The sequence below is a fragment of the Mirounga leonina genome, unplaced genomic scaffold, assembly GCF_011800145.1.
Source record: "Mirounga leonina isolate KUSES-001 unplaced genomic scaffold, KU_Mleo_1.0 Mir_170, whole genome shotgun sequence".
Classification (NCBI taxonomy): Eukaryota; Metazoa; Chordata; class Mammalia; order Carnivora; family Phocidae; genus Mirounga; species Mirounga leonina.
Window position 1 is genome coordinate 34,726,058 of NW_023270433.1, and position 17,206 is coordinate 34,743,263.

Consider the following 17,206-nt stretch of genomic DNA (forward strand, 5'->3'; position numbering starts at 1 on the left):
GTTATATAATTTAACCTAACCATGGAAATGAAATCCACTGTATTTATAGTTCTGCCTGCACACCATGGAGGGATGGATTATACAGGAGATGTGTACCAGAGGTGGGAATCTTGGAGGCCTTCTTAGAATTCTGCCTTACATGGACACACAAAATGATGATATGTGATTTTATCCAGTGGGTGCACCTGGTTTCAAGCCCATCTATCATTTTGTCCTGGATCTGTATTAACGACAGCATTTGAATATAGCTTTTCTCCATTGGTGGTGGTGGTTTTTTTTTGTTTTGTTTTGTTTTGGGTTTTTTGGGTCCTCCCTTTTTATAGACAAATGGAGCTTTTGACCAAAGGAAATTGTTGTGGATAAGAGAGGAATATGCTTGAAAATTACTAACTTATGAGCACAAGGGCCAGGGTTTGCCAGAGTTTTGTTTTTGTTTTCTTATATATGACTGAAATCTTAAGTTTCCAAAGGAACAAAGAATTAAGGAGAGGAAACCTGAGTCCCTGATCTCTGTTTGCCAAGCTAGCCACTTGTACTAGCAGTTGATAAGAGTGCTCCTCATGCAGACTGCTTCAGGTATGATAGTTGAAGATAGGTGAGCTTTTTAAAACACTCTTCAAAGGTATCTTGCAAATTATAAGCTTACGATTACAAAAAGAATATGAAACTTACGTAAAGGAACAGACTTTTAAGAGAATTGCTTTGAAGTGGTGAAAGAACTCCTTAGACTGAGTGAGGAGTCAGGAATGTGAAATACACTTCTTCCTATGAAATCTGTCTTCAGATAAACTCAAGGCTCCTACCTCTATTTTAATTTTTACCTGTATTCAGACATTTAAGACATCATCTTATAGTTGGCTACTTTGCATTTTTTTTTTTTAAACTAGAATAAGCTCCTTGAGGGCAGGATCCACGTTTTGTCTTCTAACAACTCTTGACTTGCAGGAGGCGTTCAGTGAATATTCCTTGATTCTGCACTTCATGCTTCATCATAGTGGTAAAGAATATTAGCACACTCGTGTGTAGTGCAGAGATAAGCTTTAACTCATGTTGAACATATTTTGTGTAGCAGTAGTAATGAATTCTAAAGTTACTGCCCTCAAGTGATTTTTACTCCTAGGAAGGTGTTTGGAAATAATTTTCGTCTTACCAGCAGGCCTGGTTATCTATTTACCAGGCTCATGGCAAACCAGAAACAATTTATAAAGGTAACGGTTAAGGAAGGTTATTGTAGAAGTATTATTAATATAATTAGCATGCCATTTCATGATCTGTGTCTGCCCTCCTCTCTGGTTACTTCTGTACTGGATAGCCAAACTGAACATTTTGCAGTTTCTTGACTATACTGCTGTATTTTGCCAGTTACCTCTCCATAGCACCCAGTGCCTATAGTATTATCATAGGAAGATGATACTCTGTATATTGTATAGTGATTTGCTTTTGTTTCTTTTTCATAGCATACACTTCTTGAAAGTAGGAAACCATGCCTATCTTCTCGGTTTAGTGCCTGTCACAGAATAGACATTTATATGTAAGGGAATGAATGAGACAGTGAAACTGAAAGCCAGACAGTGGTTTAAAGCACATGGTCTTCAGTGTAGGGGTAAGCAGGTTCACACACCTTAACTCCCAAGGGTAGTAGTTCATTCCACAGCACAGTGGTACAAGTGATGATCATGATGTCCATGATTAAAAGTGCTGCAGATTTAAGTTTATATTACATATGAGTTTAAGGGGATTAACCTATGATCAAGTCAAGCGTTTAAAACGTGCAGTCATTTGCTTTGGGGCTTATGATCTTACCCTTTATTCTTAAGGTCACTAGTTTGTGTTGAGTAGAGCTGAGCTGTCCACAGACTCTTCTTTTTTATACCTGTGGTAATTATAGAAGGTTTGCTACAAATGTTCTGAAATCTCTTGTCGTCTTTGCATGATCATACAGAAGGTTAATTAAAAAACAATGAAAAAATATTACTCTTAGTCACAATGGACAGTAATCTTTCTGTACTTGAAACATGATTTTACCTCAGGTTTTCTTAACATGAAGTCTTATCTATCCTTGAGGATTTTAGAATTAATACCAACAGAAAAGATATTGATATTTTATCGGAAACAAAGGAAGGACCTTGCATTTTTGAGCAGTGCTGTTTTGTCTTTTAAAAAAGTTTTTGTAAGAGATTTGTTGCCAGAGGCAACCTTTGCCATCCTTATATTTGTTTTGATGTTTAAGATTAATTTTTAATTTCTTTCCAGTCTCTGCTAACACAAATACGTAGAAAATCCAGACTGTCCTTCATAGACCTGATTCTCCACATTGGTGTGGCTAGCCATGAACTATCCTTTTCTTCTCCCTCTTTTTCCCAGATATCTCCCGGGTCCAATTCAGCACCTCTACCTGGCCATCCTAACAAGGTGATTTGTGAAAGGGTGAGACTTCAGAGCCTGTTCCCTCTCCTCCCAAGTGATCAGAATACTACCGTTCAAGAGGATGCTCACTTCAAAGCTTTCTTCCAGGTTCTTATATATTTACCCTTTCCCTACGTAGGGCTGAAAGTCACAGATACATTTTAGGTTGTTTCTAGGAAGGCTTAAAACAGAATTCTCAATATCTTCTTCTTATTTTCTGTTGTATGTGGGAATAAGTATTCTTCTTAGAGGACTTCTTCAAATAACTTTTTAGCCAGCTTTTCTGAAGAATGTTTGTCTTCTCTTGAGCTGCTGTTTATTATTTGACCACTTAATATTCTTGTTTTTTATCTTTTGGTCTTAATCACTTGTCCTAATAGGCTAAGTTCTAAAGGAAAGTAGATATATGAAGTTGTGTAGGAATGGAAAAATGGAAGCATGCAAGATAGTTTTTAAAGCCATCACTACTTACTTGCTTAGTGCCCAGAGTTTGATAGTGATGTATATTTCAAAAAGAAAACATGGTAATGTGCCTTCTATCACTTTTGGTACCTGTAGGTAAAATGTGATTAAAATTTTTGTTATATATAAAATGAAAATAAATTAAGGCAGAGGCAGTTTATTGACAAGATTGCTAGCATGTGTTCACATAAATTACTGGCAACTCAATTTCCAATCCATTACTCCTGGAGAAGCATGTTTTAGTAATGGAAGTCAGTATTAGTATTACCAAAAGGAAACTAGTTATAAAATTGCTTCTGGATATTAGGGTTGTGGGCCAAGGCATATATTTGTATATGTGTATATAAATCTGAGGTAGTGAGAGTCGCTCATCAAAGCTTGGACTTTTGGATAGAACTGGCTCATTTTCTGTTTGTGTGAGAGTGGTAGGTTGGGGCTTGGGACTAGTTCTGAAAGAGAAATGCTTGTGATACATTAAATTGGAGTTGTGAAATTTCTGAGAATAGCTTTGTAGGTGATCCATGGCTCTTCAATATGATATTCCTTGTTGCAATTTGTGCCAGTTTCTCCTCTTTGCATGTATTGTCTCCTTTGTTTTTATCCCTCCTAATAATAAACCAGTCATGGATGGTTTTCTAGATGAAGAAATAGGCTCAGAAAAGCTCCCTGAGATGCCCAGTTACATAGCTAGTTATTGGCAGAGCAGAGACTCAAATTCACCTTTTGCTATTTCTTGTCTACTATAACATACCACCTTTAGATAACAGGCATTTCTGTAAATAGTACAGTTGTATGTTAAGAGACATAGTTATCTGTATTGAAATAAGTGGAGTATTGACTACCATTTTTGATACAGCATTGGTCTGTAATAGCTTGATATTTAGTAGTAAACCAGTGTAGCTAAGGAAGAAATTGACTTACTACTTTCACTACTGCCATCAGTAAACAGTTATTTGATGTTTTCTTTGTTTTCCATACTTCCTTGAGTCTTCAGGCATTAACTCAATATTAACTTTAAACTCAAGGAGTTTCTGGCAAATGCAATAGATTTAAAGAGCCAATTCCACTTGAGTGTTGCAGAAAGGTGAAAGGTATTATTGTTAAATTTTTATTTATAGCCCTAGTTAAACTGAAGACTTCCTTTTTTCTAACTTTAAAACAAGGGCCTCAGTGTACTTGGCTCCCAGGGAAGACTGGAGATTATTCTCTGCCCACTTCCTCACCTACCACTGTTGTGCATAAAGCAAAGTAAATCCTTCTCACATCCCCTTTGAGATGCTGTCACATACCTTCATCTAATTCTGATAATACAATTGGGTATGATTTCTTGTTCCAGTTATGCTTCTCTTATCCTTAGAAAACTTAGTTGCCACGTGAAAGGGAGAAATCTACCCATTTCTTATCCTTGGAGTTATTCTTTTAATGTTATGTTTTCATTTCTTGGCTCTCCCCCAAGTTCCTTCCCTCCCAGCTTTTTCTGCTTCTCCTTCCCTTTGGAATACTCCATTTTAAACAGACTCACTTACCTCTTCCATTTTTTTTTTTCCTTAAAGCATCCTCTTTATTCCCTTATCTTAGCTGAAACCAGTCTTTTTTCAGAGGATATCATTTTCCCTGCGATCTTGTATATGAGTTAAAAAAAAAAATTTTGGCCGCCGCACCCCCCCCACCCCCACCCCCGACTTCAAGCATGGGAATTGAGTATGTCTGTATTAAGTGGGACGGTCGTAGAGGAGAAGGAAAGTGTTTGATATTTTCCCGGATCCTTGTTTCCAACGACCAGTCATCTTTGAACAAAAATCTCATCTGTTTTTGAGCTATATTTGTTACTCATCTCCACTTTATCAATTTTGTCACTGTTCTTATTAAAGACCTTTATACTTTGCTTGTTTTATATTACTCTTTGTCAAAATCTTTCAAAATTTACAGGCTCTTTTAATTTTTAAAATTACAAAAATATTTCGTATGTGAAAGTTACAAAGTATAAATCAGACATATAATTTTAAAAATACCATCCATCTTAAGAAGTCAACCATTACCAATACTTTAGAAGTATTCAGATGACCTACCATATTATATCTACCTGCTGTCGCATACCTGTGCCTTGGGTAAAACTCTGAATTTTGTGTTTAATACCCCTTTGCTTCTCTAAGTGGTTTCACCACATGCAGTATCTCTCAATACTATACTGTTTAGTTTCTGAACTTAATATAAACAGTATCATACTTTGTATTTCTCTCATTTTGAGATTCATCCATGTTGATGCATGGGGCCGGAGAGTTGATTCATTTCCTTTTTGTATTCCATTTTATATGAATATGCTAACATTAATATGTTATTCAAAATTTGTGTTTTCTTTTTGATGGACATTTCCAGTAGTTTCCAGTTTTTTACTATTATTGCAAGCAATGTTGCCATGAATATTCTTGTATGTGTTTCAAGATTTTATTCGTTTGAGAGAGAGAGTGAGCACCAGTGGGGGGCAGAGGGAGAGGGAGAAACAGATTCCCTGCTGAGCAAGGGGCCCAATGCGGGGCTTGATCCCAGGACTCTGGGATCATGACCTGAGCCAAAGTCAGATGCTTAACCAACTGAGCCACCCAGGTGCCCCTTAGTTGATATTTTAATTTCTATAAAAGTGATGGCTTTGTGTATTTGTTACCCTGGATTTTCTCACAGAAGAGGTATAGGTGTAGGCACATTTGCATCTCTATAAAAATAAGTCTATATTCAACATTAGAATCAAAGTACCCCCTATAATTGTTTTAGAAATTTAAAGTATAATTTTTTTTTTTTTAAGATTTTATTTATTTATTTGAGAGAGAGAGAGCATGAGAGGGGGGAGGGTCAGAGGGAGAAGCAGACTCCCTGCCGAGCAGGGAGCCCGATGCGGGACTCGATCCCGGGACTCCAGGATCATGACCTGAGCCGAAGGCAGTCGCTTAACCAACTGAGCCACCCAGGTGCCCTAATTTTTTTTTTTTTTAAGATTTTATTTATTTATTTGACAGAGAGATAGAGAGAGAGTACAGACAGATAGGCAGAGTGGCAGGGAGAGGGAGAAGCAGGCTCTCCGCCGAGCAGGGAGCCCGATGCGGGGATCGATCCCAGGACTCTGGGATCATGACCTGAGCTGAAGGCAGACGCTTAACCGACTGAGCCACCCAGGCGCCCCAATTTAAAGTATAATTAACATAAAGTAAAATTCACCCTTGTAGAGTGCAGGTTTGTGACTTTTGACAAATGTATACAGATGTGGAACCACTGCCACAATCAAGATATTATAACAATTCCATCTCCCAAAAAAATTCCCTCTTGTCTCTGCTATCTACCCCTTATAGTTTTAAAATTAGCAGTTTCTGTACTATCAACCAATTCATTGATTGTGATTGAAGATAGGGTGCTTTCATAAAACAGATACATTGTGGGGAACTTAGATTTCGTGTCTAGAACCCTTGATTTCAGGTGTGTGTGTGTGTGTCTTAATGATAGCTGTGTGATACTTTATTTTGTAAGTTTATGAAAGTTAATTAGGTGATTGAAATTTTCATGATTTATACACAGAGATAGACGTTTCTGAAAGAGAAAACTATTGTAAAAAAATTTCTCTTCTCCAGCAAAGTTATAGACTGAATAAAAATTTCAGCCAAAATATCAGAATTTTATGATTTTATGGGGCGCCTGGGTGGCTCAGTTGTTGAGCGTCTGCCTTCGGCTCGGGTCATGATCCCAGGGTCCTGGGATCGAGCCCCACGTCGGGCTCCCTGCTCTGCGGGAGGCCTGCTTCTCCCTCTCCCACTCCCCCTGCTTGTGTTCCCTCTCTCGCTGTGTCTCTCTCTGTCAAATAAATAGATAAAATCTTAAAAAAAAAAAAAAAGAATTTTATGATTTTAGAAACCTTACAGAGTCATCCTAAATTCATAAGAAAGATTTTCAAAGAAAAGACGGGGGAAAAAGCTATTTTGAAAATTGTTGTAAGAGGCAATATGCATAATAGATACTAAATCATATTACAAAGAAATAGCTCCATGTCAGTGAGCTGTTTGTTGTTAAACACAGTGGATGTTTTTCAGTCCCCATCTTAATGTGACCTCTCAATTGAATCCTTGAAACTCCATTCTACTGGCTTCTCTCACCACACTCCACTTTCCTCTCATCAGCTACTCGGCATAAAATATTTCTTAAGAGTTCAATATTGGGCTTCCTTTTCTCTGTATAAATTATTTGGGGGAAATTTTGTTCATGCCTGTAGCTTCATTAACCTGTCCATCTATCTGTGTACCAAAAAGTAAAACTTCTAGTGTCTGAGCTCCAGCTATCTGCAGAAAACTCCAAATGGGTAGCTCAGAGGGATTTCTTGATTTCAGGTTGTTCTTAATATCTTCTCTGTTTTCATTGGTTTCGTGTTTATGCTTCAGTTTTTTTTATTTTAACCATTGATTTGTGTTTACAGCTTAAAGTTATTATAGTTGCAGATTCATGATGCATAAAATCTAGTGTTTTTGTGGAACTAACATACCATTTGGAAACAAATTACAACATCAAGGTAAATCAGTTTTTGTGAACCAGTGATGTTTTGTGTAATTAAAAATTAAGAAAGAGACACGTGGGTGGTTCAGTCAGTTAAGCGTCTTGACTCTTGATCTCAGGGTTGTGAGTTCAGGCCCCACATTGGGCTCCATGCTGGGCGTGGAGTCTACTTAATTTTTTTTTTTTTTTTAAGAAAAAATAGGACATTAATATGTTTTTCTAAAGTCAGGGAGCCCTAGAAGTTGGACTATGAGTTATGGCCAATGATAGTATCATCATATTTTCACACAATATTGGATTCTGTTCATTATGATGGGATTGCAGTGCTATACCACTAGAGTCCCTTTCCAAGCACTCACTGCACATAAAAAAATCTTTGACCTTTCATGAAAAAACACAAACTTGGATCGTATCAAAAAGCAAATTTCTGATTTTTCTTTTTAATGCATGCTTTTGAAAATACAGTATTCAAAGCCTCCTTCCCCTCTATATGTGCAAGATAACATCCCAGGAAAATGTACTGTTAGTCTTGTTATGAGTTTAGATTTTATTCTGAAATCTTTTGAGCCGAGGAAAATCAGAGCTGTGCATCAGAAAATTGAAGTCCAGTGTGAATTATGTGAAACAGGACTATGCATTGTGTCGTTCAAAGGCAGTAGTCATTCAGTTGTCATTGGTTCGTCTTGACTAATAGCAGCACATCAATCTGGATATAGTATAAACAAAGACTTCAGGTTGTGGAGAATTAAATGAGAGAATGTAGAGAGATCATTTTATAAACCATATTGTATGATTCAAATATGAAATTGTTAATTTCTCACTTTTCCTGTGCTTATATCCTTCCTTTGCAAAACAAACCAAAAAAAATGGTCCGTCTTGATGGTTATTCCTTATTACCAGTTTGCTTTATATGAAGTGTCTTAGTTTTCTAAGTACTTTGACATCTATTGTTTAAAATGAATGAAAACAATTTAACATTTGTTCCTTAATTGTGAAATGAGAAATTTTATCTTCTGTCGAAGATAGTTAAGGCAAGTGGAGAAGGTCTGGGTGTTTATTTTTTTTTTAATTTTTTGAGAGGAAGAGTGAGTTGGGGCAGGTGGGCGTTGGGGGCTGGCAGACAAAGGGAGAAGGAGAGAATCTTAAGCAGGCTCCACGCCCAGCACAGAGCCCGATGTGGGGCCTGATCTCACGACTCTGAGATCATGACCTGAGCCAAAATCAAGAGTCAGACATTGGGGGTGCCTGGGTGGCTCAATTGATCAAAGCATCCAGCTTGCTTAAGATTCTCTCTCTTCCTCTGCCCGCCTCCTTCTCTCCCTCTCTTACAAAAAAAAAAAAAAAAAAAAAGTTTGGTGCTTAACTGACTGAGTCACCCTAAATTTCTCTTTTATGGCGGGTTTATCCTTAGGGACTCTTCCTAAGAGAGTCCCTTAACTTGGTTTGGTGGTTCTCAAAGTGTACTTCAGACCAGCAGTAGCAAGCATCACCCACAAACAATTTAGAAATGAAGATTCGTGGGCCCAACAACCTGGTGGTTCTGACACATGCAGAAGTGTAAGAACCACTGGCCAACTTAATGGGAGTATCCCTCCAGATTTTGCTTTGCATTTACCTCTGTCAAGAGTCCTTGTGGTAACATAATTCTGAACCAGTTTCTATATTTCTAAGCTTAGAGGTTCATAGGCAACCTCTATGGGTAATGAAAGAATTGAATCCTAAATTTGGTGTGAGGAGCTAACCTGTGGTTTGAATTCCTAGGAGAGAAATCTCTTCTCCAGTTCCCAGTCCAGACAAAGTAGATACGTTTACTTATGATTCTCCATGCCAGTGAACTTTTTCTAGTCTGTCTGTCTGTCTGTCTGTCTTTCTTTCTTTCTTCTTTCTTTCTTTTCTTTTTTCTTTTTTCTTCTTTCTTCTTTCTTCTTTCTTCTTTCTTTTCTTTCTTTTCTTTCTTTTCTTTTCTTTCTTTTCTTTCTTTTCTTTTCTTTCTTTTCTTTCTTTTCTTTTCTTTTCTTTCTTTTCTTTCTTTTCTTTCTTTTCTTTCTTTTCTTTCTTTTCTTTCTTTCTTTCTTTCTTTCTTTCTTTCTTTCTTTCTTTCTTTCTTTCTTTCGATTTTATTTGACAGAGAGACACAGCGAGAGAGGGATCACAAGCAGGGGGAGTGGGAGAGGGAGAAGCAGGTCTCCCTTGGAGCAGAGAGCCTGACGTGAGGAATCTGCTTGAGGTTCTCTCTCTCTTCCTCCCCTCCACCCAGCATGAATGCTCTCTCTCTAGAATGAATAAATAAGTGTTTAAAAAATAAATGGTCAAGGGCGCCTGGGTGGCTAAGTTGGTTAAGCGACTGCCCTCAGCTCAGGTCATGATCCTGGAGTCCTGGGATTGAGTCCCACATCGGGCTCCCTGCTCAGCAGGGAGTCTGCTTCTCCCTCTGACCTTACCCCCTCTCGTGTTCTCTCTCTCATTCTCTCGCTCTCAAATAAATAAGTAAAATCTTTAATAAAAAAAATAAAATAAAAATAAATGGTCAAGTTCCATACAACTGCTTATCACCTTACTGTGTACCTTATATGTCAATGAGTTTTATGATAATTTTTAAGAAACAGATTTTACTTTTCATTTGATAGTTACTTTGCATCTCCCTTCCCTTACCCAGCATCTTTGGTTCTTTAAAGATATTTAATTTGGGTTGACAGCATATTTTTCCCCTCCTTTACTCTTTAAGGTAAATATATTTAAACACCTATGCATATATAGTAATGCAGAATTCTTATTAAAAAGTCTTACTAAGTTGATTGATTTTTTTGCATTGGCAGAGTGAAGATAGTCCGAGTCCCAAGAGACAGCGCCTCTCTCATTCAGTCTTTGATTATACATCAGCATCACCAGCTCCCTCACCACCAATGCGACCATGGGAGATGACATCAAATAGGCAGCCCCCTTCAGTTCGATCAAGCCAACATCACTTCTCAGGGGAACGATGCAACACACCTGCACGCAACAGAAGAAGGTTAGTTGATTACAGTGTATGTCTTAAGTTTTCTTCCATTGGTAGATTTATGAGATTTTTTTTTAATGTCAGAAAGCATTTTTTTCCCCTATGGGTATTTTATGAACACATCAGCACATATGTACTCATACACCCACACATGAAAAACAACATGACACATTGTTTAGACTCCCACACTAGAGCATGAGAGTTCATTTAGCTTGTGGTTGACAGGTGAAGAAATTGAAAGAGGCTACAGTGACTTAACCTAAAATCAACCCATGTCATTATATATGAATTCAGCTACTTTATGGTTTAAGGCTTTGTGTGGGCTAGCCTGCAATTCTGATTACAGAAAAATGCATTTTATAGTTCAAAAGTGTAAGGAAATATGGAGACCCTAGAAATGAGCTACCTTTTTTTTTTTTTTCACTCCATTCCTATTTCTTCTGTATCCTTAAGGCAATTGGGAGCTTAATCAGGTTTCTTATAAAACTGTGGAGCCTGTGGTGTGAAAGACTCAGTGAGGTTTCCTTCAGTGCTCAGTCCTCTCTGTCATGGGATTTGGCCCCTGGCTTTCCTTTCCAGAGGAATATATTTCTTCTGAGCTTCTTCCTCTTCAGTTGTGGCCTGAGGTCATACATTTCTTCTTCAGGGAAATTGTATATCCTTGGAGTAAGAGAAGTGTTTGCATGTCCAGGATGTTGGTAATCTAAGAAACATTGAAACTCTTGAGTTAGGAAGTTGTTATGGACTGAATGTTTGTGTCTCTTCAAAATTCGTATGTTGGGGCGCCTGGGTGGCTCAGATGGTTGGGCATCTGCCTTCGGCTCAGGTCATGATCCCAGAGTCCTGGGATCGAGTCCCACATCGGGCTCCCGGCTCAGCGGGGAGCCTGCTTTCCCTCTGACCCTCTCCCCTCTCATGCTGTTTCTCGCTCGCTCGCTGTCTAAAAAATAAATAAAATCTTAAAAAAAAAAAAAAATTCATATGTTGAAGCCCTAATTCCCAGTGTGGTTATATTTGGAGATGGGGTCTCTAAGGAAGTAATTAAGGTTGAATGAAATCATAAGGGTGGGGCCCTCAATCCAATAGGATTGGTGTCCTTATAAGAAGAGACACCAGAGAGCTCACTCTCTCTAGCATGTGAGGACACAGTGAAAAGGTGGTCACCTGCAAACCAGGAAGAGAGCTCTCACCAGAAACCCATCATGCTGACACCTTGATCTTGGACTTTTAGTCTCCAGAGCTGTGAGAAAATTAATTTTTGTTGTTTAAGCCACCTAGTGTGTGGTATTTTGTTATGGCAGCCCTGGGAAACTAATACTGAAGGATCTTTTTTTTTTTTTTAAAGATTTTATTTATTTATTTGACAGAGAGAGACACAGCGAATGAGGGAACACAAGCAGCGGGAGTGGGAGAGGGAGAAGCAGGCTCCCCTCAGAGCAGGGAGCCCGATGTGGGGCTCGATCCCAGGACCCCGGGACCATGACCCGAGCCGAAGGCAGACGCTTAACGACTGAGCCACCCAGGCGCCCCAATACTGAAGGATCTTAAAACCACCATTCTTGGGACACCTTGGTTAAGTGTCTGCCTTTGGCTCAGGTCATGATCCCAGCGCCCTGGGATCAAGTCCTGCATTGGGCTCCCTGCTCAGCAGGGAGCCTGCTTCTCCCTCTGCTTGCTGCGCTCTCTTCTAACAAATAAAATCTTAAAAAAATTTAAGAAACCACCATTCTTTGTTCCAAATGAGACAAAATAAACCTGTTTCTGAGTTATATTCTGTTGAGACACTAAGACTTTTACATTACTTGGTGCATTTTCCCCCAATTTTATGGGAATGTTTAAGTTAAAATAATGTATGTCAACCCAGATAAAATATTTTATAGCTGTTAAATATAATAGCATGAGACAATATGGTTGTTTGTTTCAAGGTTACGGTCTAAGCACCTGTTGTAATCTTTTCTATTGTATTGTGAAATGTGTCATACATTCAGAAGAACATGTAAAACAAGCATACACTTAAAAGGATAACACAAAAGTGTATCAACACCCAGGTTAAAATAGATTGTCAATACTTCAAAAGCCCCTGTTCATTCTTCCTAGAGGATAAACCCTGTTCTGTGATTTGACATCAGTCCCTTGTTAATACTTTTTAATACCTAGGAATGTATTCTAAAACAATGTAACTTTAGGTTTTGCCAGTTTTACTTTCATTTAAATATATTCTCCTTTGATTTTGTTTATCAAACATTGTATTTTTAACATGGATAGCAGTAGTTCATTTATTTTTACTTGGTATAATCTTACATTATATTGATATACCATTATTTATCCATCTATTGAGTAATGGTTATGCTCAGTTTCTTACTATTACAAAGAGTGTTATTAGGAACCTTTTATGTACACATTTCTGGTGTACATGTGGAAACCTTTCACTAGTGTATAGGCCTAGGAGTACAATTGCTGGATCATAGGAAAGGCTCTGGATCAGAAAGGGAATGTCAGAAGTGTCTATTTCCAGATAGTAGTAGTAACTAGCTGTGGGTTGTTAAATTGAAGGAGAAGCATCATGCTCTAAGCTCATGGAAACACAGAGGTGGGAGGATAGGAGGAAGCACTTACCTAGAAAACTTAAAGGCTTATTCTGCCCAGCAGTGTGTGTTACTCCTTACCCCATTCTCCATTTAGTACTTTATTGTAGGCTAGCTTTGAGCTTAGCTGCCAGATTGCCTCCCAGAAGCAGGCTGTGCAAGCAGATACAATATTCAGCAGCAGTCTACCATAATTTAAGATACAAAGATGAGCACACAAAGTGAGAAAAGGACACTAAACTCAATAAAACAAAGAACTTAAAGAAACAGTTAATAGAACAGACAGAATTTTTGAGTAAGTGTAACATGAGAGACATGCAAGAGGATATTCATAAAAGTCACCTAGAAACCTTACTAAGGAAAAATTTAGAACTCAGGAAATGTGCAGAAAAGGTGTCCTAGTTTCTGGAAGATCAAGTGGAGAAATTTTCCCAGATGTAGTGTAAAAGGCAAAATGAAAAGTATGGATAAAAAAGTTTAAATATAGAGACAGAGCCATCAGTTCTAAGTATGTCTAATAATATTTTCAGATGGAGACAATGGAGGGGACCTTTAAAAAAAAAAAAAAGATTCTATTTATTTGACAGAGAGCACAGCAGGGGGACTGGCAGGCAGAGGGAGAGGGAGAGGCAGGCTCCCCGCAGAGCAGGGGAGGCCCCATGTGGGACTTGATCCCAGGACACTGGGATCGTGACCTGAGCTGAAGGCAGTCGCTTAATCAACTGAGCCACGCAGGCACCCTGAACGGACCTTTTAAAAGAAATAATGCAAAACCATTTCTCAGAATTTAAGCAAGACTGAGTGTTGAACAAGACTTTGGTGAACTTACAGAACATACACCAAGGATAATAAAAATTCACAAATGTTCCAAGACAAACTTTGAGTTCTGCCAGCTGATTGATCACTTAAGTGTAAAGCCAAAATATAAATACATTTCAAATATTAAGAGACAGAATTGACCAGCAAGAAATCCTCCCTGAAAGAATTGTTAGGAATTGTACTCTCTCCAGGAAGCAGAAAAATGAATGCAAGAACTAGGATTCAAGACCATTGGTTAGCAAAGGAAATGGAAAAGACATACTATTAAGTCTGAGTAAAGGTCTGTTGTTTAAAAAAGAGAAAGAAGGGTGCTTGGGTGGCTCAGTTGGTTAAGCGACTGCCTTCGGCTCAGGTCATGATCCTGGAGTCCCGGGATCGAGTCCCGCATCGGGCTCCCTGCTCAGCGGGGAGCCTGCTTCTCCCTCTGACCCTCCCCCCTCTCATGTGCTCTCTCATTCTCTCTCTCTCAAATAAATAAATAAATAAATCTAAAAAAAAGAGAGAAAGAAATACGGAAACAATCTGCACATGAGATGGGGACAGAGTGGCGAGAAGAGTGTAATAGCTTAATTTCTACCTGCCAGGAAGCTGAGTAAATCTGGGTGTTTTTAGGAAACTGTAGGTATATATTTAAAAATTAAGGGTAATCACTAGGAGAATAGAAACAAGGAATGTATAGCTTCTACACAAAAATAGGTAACACGTATAGAAAACTCAATCCAACATTAGGCAGGTAAGAGGACAGAACAGCTATATGGCAAATGATACACCAAAAATAAAATGACAAAATATGATAAAGTCAACTGAAAGAACTATTTGTCCATATTTTATTATTATCATTATTTCTTATTTCTAGATTTTTCAATTATTCTGCTTTCTAAAGGTCACAAATAACATTTAATGAGAGGCCATATAGTAAAGATAAAGGGACCAAATAATAGAGAGACTTGAATGTCAGCATGAGGACTTGGATTGTAATTTGTGTTTCGTTGGGAGTGCTGCTGAAATTTTTGAGTAGGAAAATAAGAACAAGTGGCAACAACAGAATAAAACAATAATAAAGGGGCCCTTAAAGTTTATGTATAGGTTGAGTAGATTTTCAGGAGATGAATGATCTGAGCACATGTACTCTATTTTGATTTTAAGGTACATATTTTCCCACATCTTAACATCTATTAAGGACTTAGAATTGATGGTATATCATAGTTTAATTGGCATCTTTTTTTATTTTTTATATAAAACAGTCCTTTATCTTATATATTTATTTTAAGATTTAATTTTAAGTAACCTCTACAGCCAACTCCAACACACAAACCTGAGATCCAGAGTCACACGCTCCACTGGCTAAACTAGCTAGGCGCCCCATAACACACAGTCCTTTAAAATATTTGTATAGATAACAGCGGCGCCTGGGTGGCTCAGTCGGTTAAGCGTCTGACTCTTGGTTTCGGGCTCAAGTCATGAACCTCAGCGTCGTGAGATGGAGCCCCATGTTGGGCTCTGTGCCAGGCATGGAGCCTGCTTAAGATTCTCTCTCTCCCTCTCCCTCTGCTCCTCCCCACTCCCCAAAAAAATAAATAAAAGGGAGATATGACAACTATATGCAATAATGGGATCCTGTACTGGATTCTCAACAGTGAGGGGACAAAGGTGGAAAAACTAGTGAAATCTGAAATATGCCCTGTTGTTTAATTAGTAGTACAATACCAGGGTTTATTAATTTTAGTAATTTTTTTATGCTTATGGAAGATAGCATGAAGGAAAGCTGGGCAAAGGGTATACAAAAAACTATACCAAAATTACCTCAAAACATTTAAAAAGTGAGTTCTAGGGTGGATGGCATCTTATATTCAATGAAATACAGTATGTAGATTTTGAAGCAAAGATATATAAACTTTGCAAAAGGAGACATATTAAAATAAAGTTAGTGGAGGCAGTTAATGGAACAAGAACCTGGGGAGTGGTATCAAGAGCACTATCTAAGAGTTAATGTCAACAAGGAATGTCCTTGTTCTCTTTAAGATTGGGCAATTGGGAGTGAGAAGCAGCAGATTTAGGGGTAGAGAGGTGACCTGATCTCATTAAAGATTGCTGAAGGGGCTGTATGTATAGCTTTGTCTGGAAGGGGGCTGTTTGGCCTCTTTTGCCCCATGTAGAGTACATTTTGTTTGTTTGTTTATTTTAAAGATTTCATTTATTAGAGAGCGTGAGCGGGCACAAGCAGTGGAGAGGGAGAAGCAGCCTGCCCATCGAGCAGGGACCTGATGCCAGGCTCAATCCCAGGACTCTGGGATCATGACCTGAGCCAAAGGCAGCCACTTAACCGACTGAGCCACCCAGGTGCCCCTATAGAGTACATTTTTTTTTTTTAAAGATTTTATTTATTTATTTGACAGAGATAGCGAGAGCAGGAACACAAGCAGGAGGGGGAGTGGTAGAGGGAGAAGCAGGCTTCCTGCCAAGCAGGGAGCCTGATGTGGGACTCAATCCCAGGACTCTGGGATCATGACCTGAGCCGAAGGCAGACGCTTAATGTCTGAGCCACCCAGGCGCCCCTGTAGAGTACATTTTAATGAGGCTGCTTTTTTGAATTGCATTGATGCTGAGCCATTGTAAAAAGCATTGGAGATGAATTGTGGAATTGTAGAGATGTAGAAAAATGGAAATCTCACAATAACAGCTTGACAAAATTTGTGTTAAACTATGTAGATGACTATGACTGGTGTAGGGGGGAGTAAAAGTGGTTTCCTTCATAACCAGTCTTTAAAAATTCTTGTTACAGGAATATTTATGCTGACACTATCTCAGTCATTTCCATTTCCAGCATTTACTGAGTTACTATTATATTTGCAGTTGTCAACAAATGTTCTTAGTTATTTTATGTATTTTCTACTTGCTTTTTGAAAAATTCTCATTTTAATTATGGAGGAACTCTTTTTTTCACCTCGATTTTTTTTTTTTTTTAATTGAAGTATAGTTGACACTGTTTTAGGTGTAACAACGTAAGGATTTGACAGGTCTGTATGTTCTGCTATGCTCATCACAAGTGTAGCTACCATCTGTCACCATACAGTGCTATTACAATGCCATTTACTGTATTCCTTATGCTGTACCTTTCATCCCCGTGATTTATTCATTCCGTAACTGGAAGCCTGTACCTCTCCCCCTTCACTCATTTTGCTCCCCCTACCCCAACTCCCCTCTGGCAACTACCAGTGTGAAGAACTATGTCTTTCTGTGTATCTTAGCTAGATAGACAAAACATGAAGTGCCCATTAGGCGTATGTGGAATACTGGCAAGATATATGCAGATTAAAATTTATATGTTTATAAGATAAAAGGAGCAAAATAATGGGTTAAGCCATGTGAAATTGCTGGTATTTGACTACTTTTGCCTTTCCAACGG

At 38.3% G+C, this 17,206-nt stretch overlaps 1 protein-coding gene across 7 annotated transcripts in view; it reads left to right on the forward strand.

Moving 5' to 3' along the window:
• Window positions 1-17,206, forward strand: part of RNF38 (ring finger protein 38) — a 119,466-nt gene that overhangs the window by 76,492 nt on the left and 25,768 nt on the right. For 4 of the 7 annotated variants that reach the window (XM_035016300.1, XM_035016306.1, XM_035016305.1 and 1 more), the window contains 2 exons: window positions 2,365-2,514; window positions 10,215-10,408. In XM_035016300.1, the coding sequence (XP_034872191.1) occupies window positions 10,302-10,408 (107 nt within the window). In that variant the 5' untranslated portion in view covers window positions 2,365-2,514; window positions 10,215-10,301. The remainder of the gene's footprint in view (window positions 1-2,364; window positions 2,515-10,214; window positions 10,409-17,206) is intronic. The other 3 variants (XM_035016301.1, XM_035016307.1, XM_035016303.1) reach the window with 1 other exon arrangement.